This window comes from Aegilops tauschii, chromosome 1, assembly GCF_002575655.3.
Source record: "Aegilops tauschii subsp. strangulata cultivar AL8/78 chromosome 1, Aet v6.0, whole genome shotgun sequence".
Lineage (NCBI taxonomy): Eukaryota > Viridiplantae > Streptophyta > Magnoliopsida > Poales > Poaceae > Aegilops > Aegilops tauschii.
In genome coordinates this window covers 405,122,637-405,136,949 of record NC_053035.3, presented here as the reverse complement: position 1 = coordinate 405,136,949, position 14,313 = coordinate 405,122,637, and the positions used below count along the sequence as shown (strand labels likewise).

General features: G+C 48.7%; 2 protein-coding genes across 2 annotated transcripts; one reads left to right on the top strand and one right to left on the bottom strand.

Moving 5' to 3' along the window:
- The first annotated feature begins 3,382 nt into the window (after positions 1-3,382).
- On the top strand, positions 3,383-6,059 carry LOC109766814 (uncharacterized). Its single transcript, XM_020325577.4, has 3 exons — positions 3,383-4,722; positions 4,829-4,913; positions 5,817-6,059. The coding sequence occupies exons 1-2, from the start codon at positions 3,519-3,521 to the stop codon at positions 4,909-4,911; spliced, it is 1,287 nt and encodes a 428-aa protein (XP_020181166.1). The 5' UTR covers positions 3,383-3,518; the 3' UTR covers positions 4,912-4,913; positions 5,817-6,059.
- Positions 6,060-7,361: 1,302 nt separating this feature from the next.
- Positions 7,362-8,904, bottom strand: LOC109766815 (GDSL esterase/lipase At2g40250-like). The gene is made up of 2 exons (XM_020325579.2): positions 7,905-8,904; positions 7,362-7,820 (listed from the first exon to the last, which is right to left on the bottom strand). Exons 1-2 carry the CDS (start codon positions 8,550-8,552, stop codon positions 7,362-7,364), a joined length of 1,107 nt encoding a protein of 368 aa, XP_020181168.1. The 5' UTR covers positions 8,553-8,904.
- Between the last annotated feature and the right edge of the window lie 5,409 nt (positions 8,905-14,313).

Below are 14,313 nucleotides of genomic sequence, written 5' to 3'. Positions count from 1 at the left end.
AATATTAAATATTCATACAACAGAAAAGCGTTTGGCGCATTTTACCGAAATGTTCTTACATTTAAGGAAAAAACTAAATAGAAAACATGAAACATACAAAGAACAAAAACAAAAGAAATGGGGAAAGGGAAAAGGAAAACTAAACATTTGGCATTTGATAAATGTGAAGAAAGAAGAAAAAAGGTCGACGCTTGTGAAGAAAATCCGCATATATGGGCTGGCCCCGGCGTGGCCGCGTGGGAGAGGATAATTGGTTTGATGCCAACATTTGGCATTGCCAATTCTTTGCAAGCCAACAATTGGCAATATCAGTAGTTGTCAATACTTGACAACTTCTTGTGAGGTTGGCAAGTAAACATGGTAACCAACCAAGCACTAGCAAATATTTGGCATTTGATAAATGTTGGCATGCCAATTTTTGGCATCAAACCAATCATGCTCAGAATCTGCGGCCAAGGGGCATCTATGGCTTATTCTCAAAAGGAAAAAGGGTGTATCCATGACTTACAAAAAGCAAGATATATATTTTCTTCACGTTTGTGCCCGCGCTTTCGTTGTTTTTTTATAAGAAAAATATGTAATGGATACTTATGTGATATAAAATAAAATGTCTATCTACTTTTAGAAACATATAAAAAGTATTTGAAGATATTTAAAATTTTGGCATGCCTCCATACCGTAATTCTTGTCATGGTTTTAGTTCAAATTATTTCTTCAAATTTGAACTAAAAATTATGACAAGAATTATGGAATGGAGGGATTACCAAATTAAAATAATAATTATATTTCAAAAAAATAGTTTCATATTTTTTTATGTGTAGTTAATGTTTTGACACAGAAAGTGTTTATGTTGTTTAAGAATTTACGGAGACGATCATTAAAATTGGATGATAATAGGGAGCTAACATTCCTTATAAGAGGACCTTGGCACAAACGAACATTCCCTTGAATAGGCTCATTTGAGTGAACAATGGCACTAGAGAATGTTCCCTCAAAAAGCCATTTTGGAAGAACGTTCAAGGATTATCATGCTATAACATAGAGATTTGTCGTGCCATTACAGAAAGATTTGCCATGCTAAGAAGAATAATAATTGTCATGTTACATCAGAAAGAATTGCCATGCGTTTCAAAGATCTGTCGCGCCATAGCAGAGAGAATTGCCATGTATTTCGGGGATTTGCCATGCCGTGGTAGAGAGAAATTTTTAGGCTATGAAAAAGGTGAAGTTGTCCACATGTTTAAGAATTTCCATGCTATACAGAGTAGTTGCCATACATGCTTCTAGTAACTGCCATGCTACATCATATGAGGGTGTCATGCTATAGGCGGATAGGGTGTATGGAAATGAACGATTGAGTTATTCCCTGAGAGGGAGCATGCGTGCGAAGAGTGTGCGCCATAAAAAATGGCATGTGCCATCATTTTAAGATTCACGTGCGGAATCGGACACACGAGCATTTCCTAAAAAGCCACATAGCATTTTCGTTAAAAAATATGATGGCTTCAAAGTCTATGCGCAAACTAAGACTCGATGTAATACAGCCTCCAAAAATTCCTTGCATGTGGCACCCGTATGTCATTGGCTAACTATTTCTTCTTCAATTTCCCACCCAAGCACAACATGCAAATTCATTGAAATATAACTAAAAATGATTCACTCAGCTAGAACTACAAACGACTCATCAAACTACATTTCATTCATATATAGGGGTGGAAAATGAGTCACTCTACGACTTAATACATATACCAAATAACTAAAGCGGGACTAGTTGCGGGACTTGTCGGCGCATGACGCGTCGACGTGGGCATCGGCAGGGAACGCGACATTGCAGGCGTCAATGGTGCGGAAATGAGGCAGGGCGACCTCGTCCACTCCGCGGGCCTCTATGGCATGGAAACAGGCCAGGGTGGTCTCGTTCCACTCAGGCCATGTGCCATCATCCGTGGCGGTGAGCGTACGGTCCCAAATTTGGCGCTCTCTCTTGAGTCCATCTTCCGAGCAGCCTCCACGGCGAGCTTGAAATTAGCTCACTCTGCTTCCTCACCATACGCCACTCCTCATCTTGCTTGATGGGGAAGGGGGGCTTGCTTGATGCTGGCAGCCATGAGGTCTGACCTTCGGCGATTCGCCATGGAGGGGAGTGGAGAAGTGGGGGTGGGGGGGGGGGGGGGGTGGCGTCGGCCTTTTATAGCCGAGACGAACAGGTGGCGGGAAAGGGCACGGACAGGGGAAATGGGGACAGGAACGGACACTGCCAAACATTTATTGGCAGTTGGGCAGGCAGCGACGATGACGTGCAGACATTAAGGGGGCGTGTTTCATGGTGGAAAATACAATTGTGACATTTGTACGGCACGAAACAAAGAGGAAGACAAGGTGAAATTTCCCATGAACGATTGGATTTGGAGCGAGCTCTGTATACCCCTTCCATCCTTCAAATATGCAGGCTCGAAAACGAATATGGAGTGCCCTCTATTTTTTCTTTGTCGATAGCGGTATATATGATGCATCTGCTACTGCTAGATTAATTTTTTAAGAAGAAAAAATGTTATACCGACGGCTATATTAATGTTATTATGCGATCAACCACATGTGCTATTAACAACACGAATCATGCCACACACAAGACGCGTGTATCCATCCCCTAGTCCATTTGAATCTTGGGAAAACTTTGTTTTTGCCACTCTAGCTTTTGTTCGCTTTGCTTATGCCACACTTTTTTTGGTTGGCACGTTGAGCCGATTTTTGTGTCCGTTTTGACCCAAACAAACACACACGGACGAAATGGGTCGTCGCGTTGGAGTTGCGCTTAAGACTTATCAAAAGATAATCAAGAGCAGTCTTTTTTCAAAGGCATCGTCCCAAGGAACACCAATATGCAAATGAAACATAAATTGACCCGAAAAAAAAGTAAATTAGACTTTCGATTCAAAAGATAATATATTTAAATTTAAAAGTCAAAGCAAAAAGTATGGAATGTACCTTGCTAGTAGCCCACTTGAATGTCTCAGTCCCTTCTCCTCAATTTGAATCATTCAGATTGATGTAGCTACCTCGACGAGATGGGCGATTGTGGGAGGGATCGTGTTTAGTCTAGGTGTAGGAGTACCAAACTAGTCAGCCACTCCCTCCGTTCAAAAATAGATGACCCAACTTTATTCTAACTTTGTACTAGAGTTTATACAAAGTTGAGTCATCTATTTTGAACGGCGGGAGTACAATGCATCAAAAAATGAGGTCCATTTGAATCTTTGAGCCCCATCTCCCCGATTTGAATCTTTCGTTCAACTATCACAATGAGCCGGGATTGTGGGAAGGAAGCATTGCCGGTCCATAAAGTTGGGCAGTTGGGATAGACATAGACCACGCGAGGAAGCTAAGCTAAACTGACAATGGAAAAGAAAGCCTGATTGTCAGAGCCTCAGAGCTGCGGGTACCAGTGCTCGTGAACCCGCCTCCTCGGTTGCACACAAGAGTAGTACCACACCACCAAATCGGCCACCGCCGCCGCCAAAATGCCGCCGCTCCTCCGCGGCGTCGTGTCCGGCCGCCTCCGCCGCTCCCTCTGCACCGCCGCCGCCTCGATCCCTCCATGGGCGATGGTGGACCGGGGCACCCTGATGAAGAAGTCCGAGGGGAGCGTCTCCTTCTCCTTCGCCCGGGCGCCCGCCGTCTCCTACGTCACCATCCCCATCTTCGGCCGGGCCTTCATGTCGAAGCCTCCCCCGGACGGCCGCGTGTACTCCGACATGCTCCGCAGCCGCGTCCTCGCCGCCAGCGGCCACGGCTTCCTCCTCCTCGGCACCCTCAAGTCCCGCTACAGGGCTCACCCGCTCTCGGGCCTGGACCTCCCCGCCGAGGTGCTCCTCAAGGTCGCCCCTTTGGAGCTCCTCTACCGCAAGTTCACGCGCTTCGTCTGCAACCCCGTCTCCGTCCAGCTGTTCCGCCTCCCGGAGTTCGAGGAAGCGGAGAGGACCTTGTCGTTTACAGACGGCATGGCGGGCATGGGCCTCCTCACCCAAGCCGACGGCGATGGTCCCAACCGCGCGCCCAAGAGGTATGCCGCTGCTCAGCTCACCGAGGTCGACGGCGGGCGGCGCCTCCTGCTGCGCCGGTTCTCCTCCGAGACAGGGGATTGGGACGAGCAGGTGCTGCCGTCCCCGCTGCCGCCTCAGCGGCGGATGCACCTGGGCCACGAGGTGCTGGACTTCGGAGGCCGGCTCTGGTGGGTGGACGTGAGCTGGGGCGCCGTCTGCGTCGACCCTTTCAGCGTCCGGCCGGAGCTCTGCCCCGTCGAGCTCCCTCCTGACAGCATGCTTCCGAACCAACAGGGCGAGACAGAGATGGAGCAGCTTGTGCAGCGCCGGCACATGGGAGTCAGCGCCGGCCGGCTGCGCTACGCCGAGATCGACCCCTTGCACATCAGGTCCTTCGTGCTCGACGACGACCAGAGCGGCCGCTGGACACTGGAGCACCAGGTGTCGGTTCCCGATCTTTGGCGCAATGGGGGCAACGCCAAGGCGACGCCTTCGATTGCTGCTATCGACCCGCTCGACAATGATGCTCTGCATCTCAGCGTGGACAAAATCCATGTCAGTTTGGACATGCTTGGGAGGACGATTACTAAGAGTTCTGTGTGCACTGATGAAAGCCAGATGGCGTCAGGTTCATATCTTCCATGTGTGCTTCCGTCGTTTCTCTGGTCAAGTCCGATTCCAGGTGATACATTTGTGTTACTGTTGTACATAGATGCATTGCAGTACCGTACAAGTTAGTAGTCATGTTCCAAGTTCTTATATCTTGATCAAAGGAACTTTATATGCAGGCAAGAACAAAACTTTGGACATGGCGAAAAACACGACTTTGGCAGATGTTCTGGTTCGTTCAGACAGACAGCAAACGAAATGAAGGTGAGAAGTTACCATCCAAAGTATCTCTGGTACTGTTTCCTATCTCATGCTTATATTGCTCCACTATTAGATGCATGTCATCCATTCGCATGTTTAGGATGTTGTATTTTCTTAGATATATCTCCTACTCAGTCTATATGCAGTTTATGATCTGTTGAAATAATGTTCTGCTCCTTTTGCGAATCACAACTAGTATGTATTGCTTATATATCATCATCCTCCAGTAAAATAGAAATGTCGTCGTTTTAAAGTTAGCCTGTAAATTGGTTAAGTTTTAAGCTAGTGTTGCAGTGGAACTAGTACTAATATTTATTTATTATAAGAATGCTCGAACTAATAATCGGCACAGGCCACTCTGTAGAATGCTAGCAACTTGAACTTGTTCCTCCAGTCGTAGTCTTGTGGTAGCAACTTGCAATTCTGCTAAAAACTATCAACATGTCTTTTAGCATGGACCCTTCATCTAGTAGTATAGTGTTTCCTGAACTAGCTTCCATTATCTAAAGAAAGAAGTGGTTTCTGTCTGCAGCACTAGCTGTCATGATTAACAATTTAACATATAAAGTTCAGAACTATATGTCTCATGAACTAGTTGATGAGAAACACATTATATCATCACCAATAGATCAAGTCTGAATCTGAAGCTGAAGTGTCATCATAATTTCCAATTGACCATTTTCTTATTATTTTCCTGAAATATCATCACCAATAGATCAAGCCTGAATCTGAAGCTTGTGGTGAAATACCAACACCAACTGATCACCAATGCATGCTCATCTCGGAGCCTAATTATTTTTTCCCGCAATCTCGCTGCCAAGACATGCGTGTCATCGAGGCATACTTTGATTTTTCCATCTCTTTTTCTGCTATGGTGCATTATCTTTACATGTCCTTTATCTTCAGGTTTCTTAAGACTAACAATGAAGTAGCAGCTGATGGCGGGACTCTGAATTTGCGGAAAATATGGAGATGTTTGGGTTTGTGGAAGTAACTTATCTCGTTTTGGGGAAAATCTAGGAGTTAGTTCAGAGTCATAACTAAGGCAAAAGGTGGACGCATCCACATGTTTAACTCACTTGTGAGGAACTTATTTGTATGAGGCATGTGACGAATTGATGATGAGCGTTTCAGTACTGTGCTTATTTATATTCTTTAGTTGCTTAGCTAAAATTCGAACACTTAAAATCTGATCATTTGGTTTTCCTTTCCATTATTTTGGTTTTGTATGAACAAAAATATATATTAAACTGCTAGTTTCGTATATTATGGCTAGTTGCCCCTTTTAACTGAGCTACCATTCAGTTCATTTTACCTGCAAAGCATGTTTTGAAGGCTGCACTCCTCCTGGCTTATATTGTTTAGAATGAAGATAATCAATTATTTAGTTTCAAGTTTTGCTTTTCATTTGGAGAGGCTGATGAGAGGATGTGTTAAGAGTTAAGACAGTCGCAGTCGATCCAATCGATGATTTATTTTTCTTCTCCATTTGTAGAATGCTGTTATACTATCAATAAGTTACGAAAAAAATAATCTGAGCCAATCCAATCTGCTATTTGTGGGTAGAAGCTGATCTGAACTATATCTGAATGATTACAGCGTATTGACTTGTGTTGATATGTATGAAGCACATTTTCATCTGAACTGTATAACTAATCTACTCTGTTAATAATCCTGTATCTATCAACGAGCTTAGTTTCTCTATCTAGGCGCACAACAGAAGCTGCAGAAGAATTGAGCATTTTCTTCTTTTCCTGAAATATCATCACCGACACCAATTGATCAAATCTCAAAGCTTGTGCTGAAATATCAACACCGTACAAACTGATCACCAGTTCATGCTCATCTAGGAGCCTGATTTTTCTTGCCGCAATCTCGCTGTCAAGACATGCATGTCATACTTTGATTTTACCATCTCTTTTTTACCTAGTATTCTCCTTATATTCACACATGCCGAATGGCTTTTATCTTTATCTTCAGGTTTCTTAGGGCTAACAATGAAGTAGCAGCTGATAGCTGGACTCTGAATTTGCGGAAAATCTGGAGAGTTTTTTGGAGTTTGCTGACCAACTATATCGTTTTGGTGAAAATCTGGGAGTTATTTCAGACTCAAACTAAGGCAAAAGGTGGATGCATCCACATGCGAATCGATGATGAGCGTTTCAGTACTATGCTTATTTTTATGTTTAGTAAAGTGCCAAACCAATTTAGTGATACTATCAAATTCACAGAAAAAAAAACAATCTGAACCAATCCAATCTGCTATTATGACTAGAGTTGATCTGAAGTCTAAATTCTATCTGAATAATCACAGCGAATTAACTTGTGTATGTCTGAAGGACATTCGGCTGAACTGTAGTATATCTAATCTACTCCGGTAGCAATCCTCTTAATTTCTCTATCATCTACTACGCGCACAGCCGAAGCTGCAGAACTAGAACTTATATCTAACTAATTCTTGAACTGCTCGATGTGGGTCTTGATGATCTGGTCGGCGACGGCCTTGTAGGCGGCCTGCGTGGGGTGCACCGCGTCGAAGAACATGTACTGCGCCGGCGACTTGCACTGCGGCAGCAGGCCGGTGCACATGGCCCCCATCTCCAGCAGCCCCGTGCCGCAGCACCCCTGCCCCGTCTGCGTGAACCCGTACTTCTTGGGCTGCGCCACCATGTCCATGAGCGGCGCGTACGTGTCCACGTACGAGATGCTGGCGCCGGCGCTCGCCGCCTCCAGCGCCGCCAGCGCCTGCTGCAGCTTGGCGTTGTACCGCTGCACCTCCTCGTTCTGCAGGTCCACGCACCCGTGCCCCAACGGCGGCTGCTGCCCCCTCAGGCTCTTCTGCATCGGCAGGCACCCCACCGGCGGCATGCCGGCCACGATGAACCTCCGCGCCCCCAGCTTGTACAGGCTCTGCATGTCATGTATAGTTGCTTGTTAATCGATCAGTGCTATATACACGAACTGAGTGAACGAGAAGAAGATGATAGATCTGACCTGGATGTAGGACTGGTAGCGGCTGATGAGGTAGTCATGGTAGGCGTCGATGGTGGGGTACTCGAGGGCGCGGAACGGCAAGTCGTAGTAGTTCATGGTCACGTCGTTGGTGCCGGCGGAGAGGATGAAGAGGGACTTGGCGGCGATGTCGGCGGCCTGCGGCTCGCCGATGCGGGAGAGGAGCTGCTGGAAGTCGGCGATCTGCGACGAGAACGTGGAGACCATGACGGCATGCGCGGTCATGTCGTCGAGGCCGGACCCGCCGGACGCGAAGCTGGCCCCGGTGGTGGCGTTGGCGTGGGTGACCCCGCTGGCGTGGTACGCCGGGAGCAGGTCCTTGATGCCGAGCGCGGCGACGATGTAGTCGGTGATGAGCTTGCCGTCAGAGAAGCGGCCCGAGGGGGGCACGCCGGCCGGGAAGGCGCGGCCGTAGGGCGCGTGGTCGGCGCGCACCACCGTCGGCAGCCGGTTGTTGTTGCCCGGGTCCAGCGTGGAGTCGCCGAACGCGAACACGGCCGGGATGTCGTGCGGCCCGGCTGCCGCCTTGGAGGAGGAGCGCGGCCTCGCCGCGGACGCCGGGGAGGCGGACAGGAGGAGGAGCGCGGCGAGGAAGAGCGCCGCGGCGGGGGCTAGGCTTGGTGGCGCCATCGTAGATCGATCGCGATTGTGATTGATGCGTGAGGGGGTCGGGGAGGGATATATATGGCGGAGGGGAGGGGCGCGGGAAGAGATTGGCGTGTGCACGTACGAGGTTTGAAGTTTAAACGACGACTGTGAGGCGGATAGATACGGCTGCAACGATTTTACGACTCTGCGCTTCAAGTTTCTGTTCTAAATTTTCTATCTGTAACGGTTCTGGGCGATTGATCTCCAGACTCCAATTGCCCTACGTGACGATTGATCTCCAGACTCCAATTGCCCTACGTCCAAGTAAGAACTAAGAAGATATCAGTTCAAAAAAAAAAAGAGAACTAAGAAGATATGGTCGCGCAAGGACGGGGAAGATTGGCTTTACCGTACGATCAAAAAAAAAAAAAAGATTGGCTTTACCGTGTCGAAGAGAGTCCTGTTAAGTTTAACTTCCTCCTAACCTGTCCTATTACACGGCATACCGTTCATTCCTTGAGGAATCCACCAAGACATAACTATACCACCTCTGTAACAAAATGCAACACGTTTTTCAGCATTATTAGTCAGAATGTGGGAAGGCTCAATTGCTCGGATCGTAGGACTATTTTGCACGAGGCCATTTCCGCCTTCCCTTGCAACCTCCTTTGCACCCAATAATCCAAGCTGAGCACCTCCCACCAAAAAAAGATGTGTGGTTTGGTGGTTCGACCAGGGCGGGCCTCGCTACCGGATCAATGTGCAGGATGCGTCTTTGGTCCAAAGAGTTCGTAAACTTAGCTAAGCTATTTGCTTCTTTGTTTGCCCCTCTACATTCATAATCAAATTTACAATTGAAGAAAGTTGCTCAGTGCTTTCCTTGATGATGCAAAGGCACCGTTCGTGTCTCTTTCAATATCCTTTATCACCTGTTTTGAATCTGATGCAGCTACAAAGTTTTGAAGTGACAAATCTTCCGCCAATGATAGGGCCCCTCGACAGGCGATAGCTTCCAATGCTGCGACGTTTGGGACACTTGGCAGCAACAGTGCTGAGCTCCCTAGGTAGCGACCTCCTGCATCACGGCACACGGCTGCCGCCGCGCCCCCAACCCTAATCTAGCAACGCTAGCATCCACATGTGTCTTTGCAAAACCCGGCGGAGCTTTCTGTTTCACACTTCTACTTGTTGTTTATCTCATGTGATGTTGTTCTTTGATGCAGGACAGTCTCCAACTCAGAGATAAATCTGGTTATGAACTGATGTGTTGCCGAAGGGGATTGGAAAATTTCCTTGTGGACCACCTGTCTCCTCGCCCATAGTGTTACTGATAATCTAACAAAGGATTCCTAGGACAGAGTGTCAATCATCGAAAACAACCATTGCTTCTCACTTAGCTCCGTAGTTTCACGCGAATGCTCTGCCACGTCTCCATCACAAGTGCCCAAAACGCATCTCGCCATTGTGCATTCGAGGAGTGAGGGTCGCCATGAATCAGCATGCAGCTCCACATGTAGCGCAGGATGGTCTGGGGTCAGTTTGGTTGCCTGCAGTAGCCTCAACTAGGCCAGTTTGGATGCAACTTCGGGCCCGCTGTATTTCCATCGACCATGCATATTAAATCATCTCCGTTCTTGGTTTTATTCTTATAGCGCAGGGAGGTGGTGTCGTTGGGCGTCGTGGTGGCGTCGACGAGAGCTAGACCAGGCAAGGTTGATGCGCCAGTACAGCTCTGAAGATGAAGTGGTGGCAGTTGGCGGCGGTGGCCTCTGAGAGCACGCCGGACCGGTGTGTGCCCAGACCCGGCAAGTGGCTTGGTTGGGGCATCAGGTCTTAGATGTTAGGCTTGGCTGCAAGGTCTGTGGTATTAGGCCCGGACTATCAGCATCCCTACATCGACAGAATAGGAGTAGCGATAGATGTTGCCTAGACGGTGGCTTTCAGACTTACTGTTGTATTTCTTTGTACGGTCTTCTGTGAATAATTAATAAAGTGGCTGCATGCGTCGCCCAGATGCAGAGGCCGGGGGTCTTCCTCCATTTCTAAAAAAGAAGTACTTGTGAGATTGTTGAGATATTAAATCCAAATCATCACCAAGTATATGCAAACTTACTTCATTCACATGATTTAGGGCAAGCATGTACATATTATTATCCATGTTTTTTATGATCAAATTATTGATATATTACAATTAGTCTTTATGTTTGCCTTGATGTTGTAAGACTGTAATCAATGGCCTCATGTTATTATCTTTGTGGTTAGTTTTGTTGCGACCAAGCCTAGTAGCTAATGCACTCCAGCTTCTTGTGTTCTTCATAGTATCACATAGCCACTGCCTTTAGGACATATATAATGTTGTAGTTGTAAGCATCTAATGTTCCCTAGTCATCAGTTTTTGAATGACGCATGTTTATATGCATAATGTAGTCTATTCTGGCATATGTGGTAGCTAGTGCATATTCATGTGCTTTTCTTGCATTTATTATGTGTTCTTTCATTGCACCATAGTTATACTTTTCTAAGACAAAGACACTGTTCTCAAGCATGAAAATTTTCTTATATCACACACTTGTACTAAAATGTAACATCTTGCTTCTGTTCATGCGCTTCTTACATTTGTTATGTGTTTTGAAGTTGTTAAGCAAAAATAGTATATGCATCCTTTGCTTTCACCTCACAGTTGTGACCAGCGAAGGAACTTATTATCCTGGCTAGTAAATTTGTTAGATATGAATCCTGCATATTGTCTCCATCTTTGGAGGAACCTAGGGTCCAGTTTGAAGTGTTCTTTTTGGAATGGGAGATAGTAAATTAAGGACAAACAATTTACTTAGTTCCAATCCAGGTTAGCTTGTAAACAACGAGTGTTAACTATTTCAGTTAACATAGGTAGGCCCCTCAGTAATCTACACTGTTCCTAACACACATGGTTATAAGTAAGTTATGGTAGCACATAGTACATAGGCCACATTCCCATTGAAGGTGCCCATGTTTATTGCTTGTTTTCGTTGTTGAAACTCCCCTAGACATAACCAATATGTTGATATGTTTCTTTTTTTTTGGAGTAGGAAGTGTTGCTTCGGGTGATCCAAACTTCATATCGATTCTGCAGGTGGATCTAACAAGTGACACAATTTCTCGTATGAACTCCTCTACCAATGACGCAACCCGCTTCTCCTCTATCAATCTTGCAGCTGGTCTGTCCTCTTTTGATCTGTAAGGCCTAGGAACATCAACCAACTCCAAACAAAAGGGAGAAGAACCAATGAAAAAGTGGAAGCAAAGCCGGGTCACTTTGGCACTCGAGGACTACATAGATTTTTGGAAGAAGCAATCTACAAAATTAGTTGAAGAATTAAAGGAATCGAAGAAAGAGGACTTGTTCTCAATTGGAAATTGTGTGGCTACTCTAAGCCAATAGAAGAGCTATTTATTGCAGAAAAAGCGAAGGCGATGCGGCTTTTCGATGCCCAATGAATCGAGATATATTCATCGATACCAAGAAGCCAAGCCTTAGGATTTTTGGTTGAAGGAAGAGATTACTGTTATGGAGAGAACATAATGTATTCATCTTTGTCATGTAGTTTCTTAGAGCATCTCCAGCCAGGCCCCCAGGCGTTTTTTCCGCGCCGGCGCCCAAAAATTGGCCCAGTCGTGCCCCCAGGAGCCCGTTTTCCACCGGCTTATGCCGAAACTGGCGAGGGCGGACCCAGGCCGAACCAGGCGCGCTGGGGGTGCCCGAGGGCGCCGGGGCGAGCGGTTTTAGCGCGAAAGAGCCGCGGGCCAGCCGCATTAGCGACTAGACGCCTCGTCTTCCCCCAGAACGCCTCGGTTTCCCGCGGGGAATCAATGGCAAGGCTGCCGCCGGTCAGCCTTGCCATTGATTCCTCACGGGCGGCGCGGCGATGCCTCCTCTCCCGCCACGCGTACACACGGCAGGGGCTATAAAACAAGCAGCCCCCCCTCGCCGCTGGCCACACCAGCCTGAGCCCAAAACCCGCCGCCGATCTCTGCCTCTCTCCCGTCCGCCGCCGAGCGTCGCCTACCTCCTTTTCCTCCCCTTCCCTTCCCGATGGCCGAACGCTTCCCCGGCGACGCCGCGGCGGCCAACGGCTTCGGCCGCCGCTCGCTCCAGGAGTGGGAGGCGTGGCTCATGTTCGAGGCCAACATCCTGGCGCCGCCAGACATGCGTGCCGGGCCGACAGGGTGGAGGCTCAGCAACGGAGGAGTCCCCATCCCCCCGGTGCCCGACGTTGACGCGCGCCCCGGCATCTTCCCCGTCGAGGTCGACCGCGTGCGTTCGTCCCTGACGGACGAGCAGCACGCCCTCCCCCAGTACACCACCGACAACCGCACGGCGTGGGCGGAGTACTTCCAGCGCCGGCAGGCGCAGCGACTGGCGTCCACGAACGGGGCGCCGGTGGTGGGCGGCATCAAGATAGCGACGGCCGCCGCGTCTGGTGGGGCGTCCCGGCCGCACACTCCACGAGGTGCTAGCGCACCTCGAGGGCGGCAATGACCCGCCGCTCGCATACCCTGCCGCAGCGGCCGCGGTCGCCCTGCCCCCTCCTGCCGGAGCGCCAGGCCATGGGCGCCCAGGAGGTTCGGCTCCTCCTCCTCTTCCTCCTCTCAGTCAACCTCCCGCTCCTCCTCGCACTCTTCCGGCTCGCCGGCGCTGTTCGGCGTCAAGGCCGAGCCCGCCACAGAGACGCCGCTCGGCCGGCGCACCCGCAACACCGGCATCGTCATCAACAAGGGTGGCAGGCGCGCCCCCTCCTCGGCTCCTCCGCGCTACGTCAAGCCAAAGACGGAGCTGGGGCTCGCCGCCGTCAAGACGGAGCCGGGGCTCCCCGTCGTGAAGACGGAGCCCGGGTTCGCCGGCGGCGTCAAGGAGGAGGAGCTCGACGACGCAGCGGCCCTCAAATGGGCGCGCGATGACTGGGCCCAGCTGGAGCTGGAGCGCCAGCGCCTCGCCTACGAGCGGTTCGAAGCTCGGCACCGTGGCCAGGACGAGGGAGGTGTCGTCGTCCTCGACGACAGCGACGATGATTACGTGCCGCCGCCACTGGTACGCCATGGAGACGTCGGGCAGGGGTCCAGCAGGGGCGGCCACGCCATCAAGAAGGAGAAGGATGACGACGACGACGAGGATGGTGGCGACATAGGAGACTTCGCCGCGCTCAACGACTTCTTCGCCCCGTAGTTGTTTTTTTAAATAACTTATGTAACGCCGAACATGTCCAATATTATGTCAAGTTTGCCGAATTTAGCCGAAATTTGCCTAATTTGTTTTTTTTTTCAAAATAAAAACCGCGTCTGGGGGCGACCCTGTGGCGAGCAGCCGGGAACCCGCTCGCCCCAGCGCCGATTTTAGCACTGGCTCGCCCCCAGGGGGTGCGTAAAATCGCCGCCTGGGTGGCCAACGGCTGGAGATGCTCTTAGTCTCTCCTAGCTAGCTAGACATCTTGTACTAGACTACATATTTGTCACATATGAAATAGACTAGTGAGCCTGTACTAACGAATGGAAGGTGATTTGTCATGCATTTCAATATCAGCTTGTGATTATTTGGTTTTCTGGTTGATGCATGTGCTAGCTCAAGGTTCGAATGTTTCTTAGTATATTGTTTTTACTAGTGATGCCTATAGTTGATTGAGGTCTTTTGAAGAACAATAACAAAATGCTTATTTTCTGAACCTTGACACCTTGATAAGTAGCAGTAGATGCTTGCTCTTTTTGTTGTGTGGTTGTGATGATGTATGTACGATAGTAATCTGTAGTAATATGTGATGATGTAACTATC

What these genes read in the sequence shown, in the direction of transcription:
- LOC109766814 (XM_020325577.4), top strand. Translation starts at nt 3,519, where the DNA reads ATGCCGCCGCTCCTCCGCGGCGTCGTGTCCGGCCGCCTCCGCCGCTCC. An exon ending in CTGGTCAAGTCCGATTCCAG is followed by an intron (nt 4,723 to 4,828) that starts GTGATACATTTG and finishes CTTTATATGCAG; the next exon opens with GCAAGAACAAAACTTTGGAC.
- LOC109766815 (XM_020325579.2), bottom strand. Translation starts at nt 8,552, where the DNA reads ATGGCGCCACCAAGCCTAGCCCCCGCCGCGGCGCTCTTCCTCGCCGCG. An exon ending in GCTACCAGTCCTACATCCAG is followed by an intron (nt 7,821 to 7,904) that starts GTCAGATCTATC and finishes CATGACATGCAG; the next exon opens with AGCCTGTACAAGCTGGGGGC.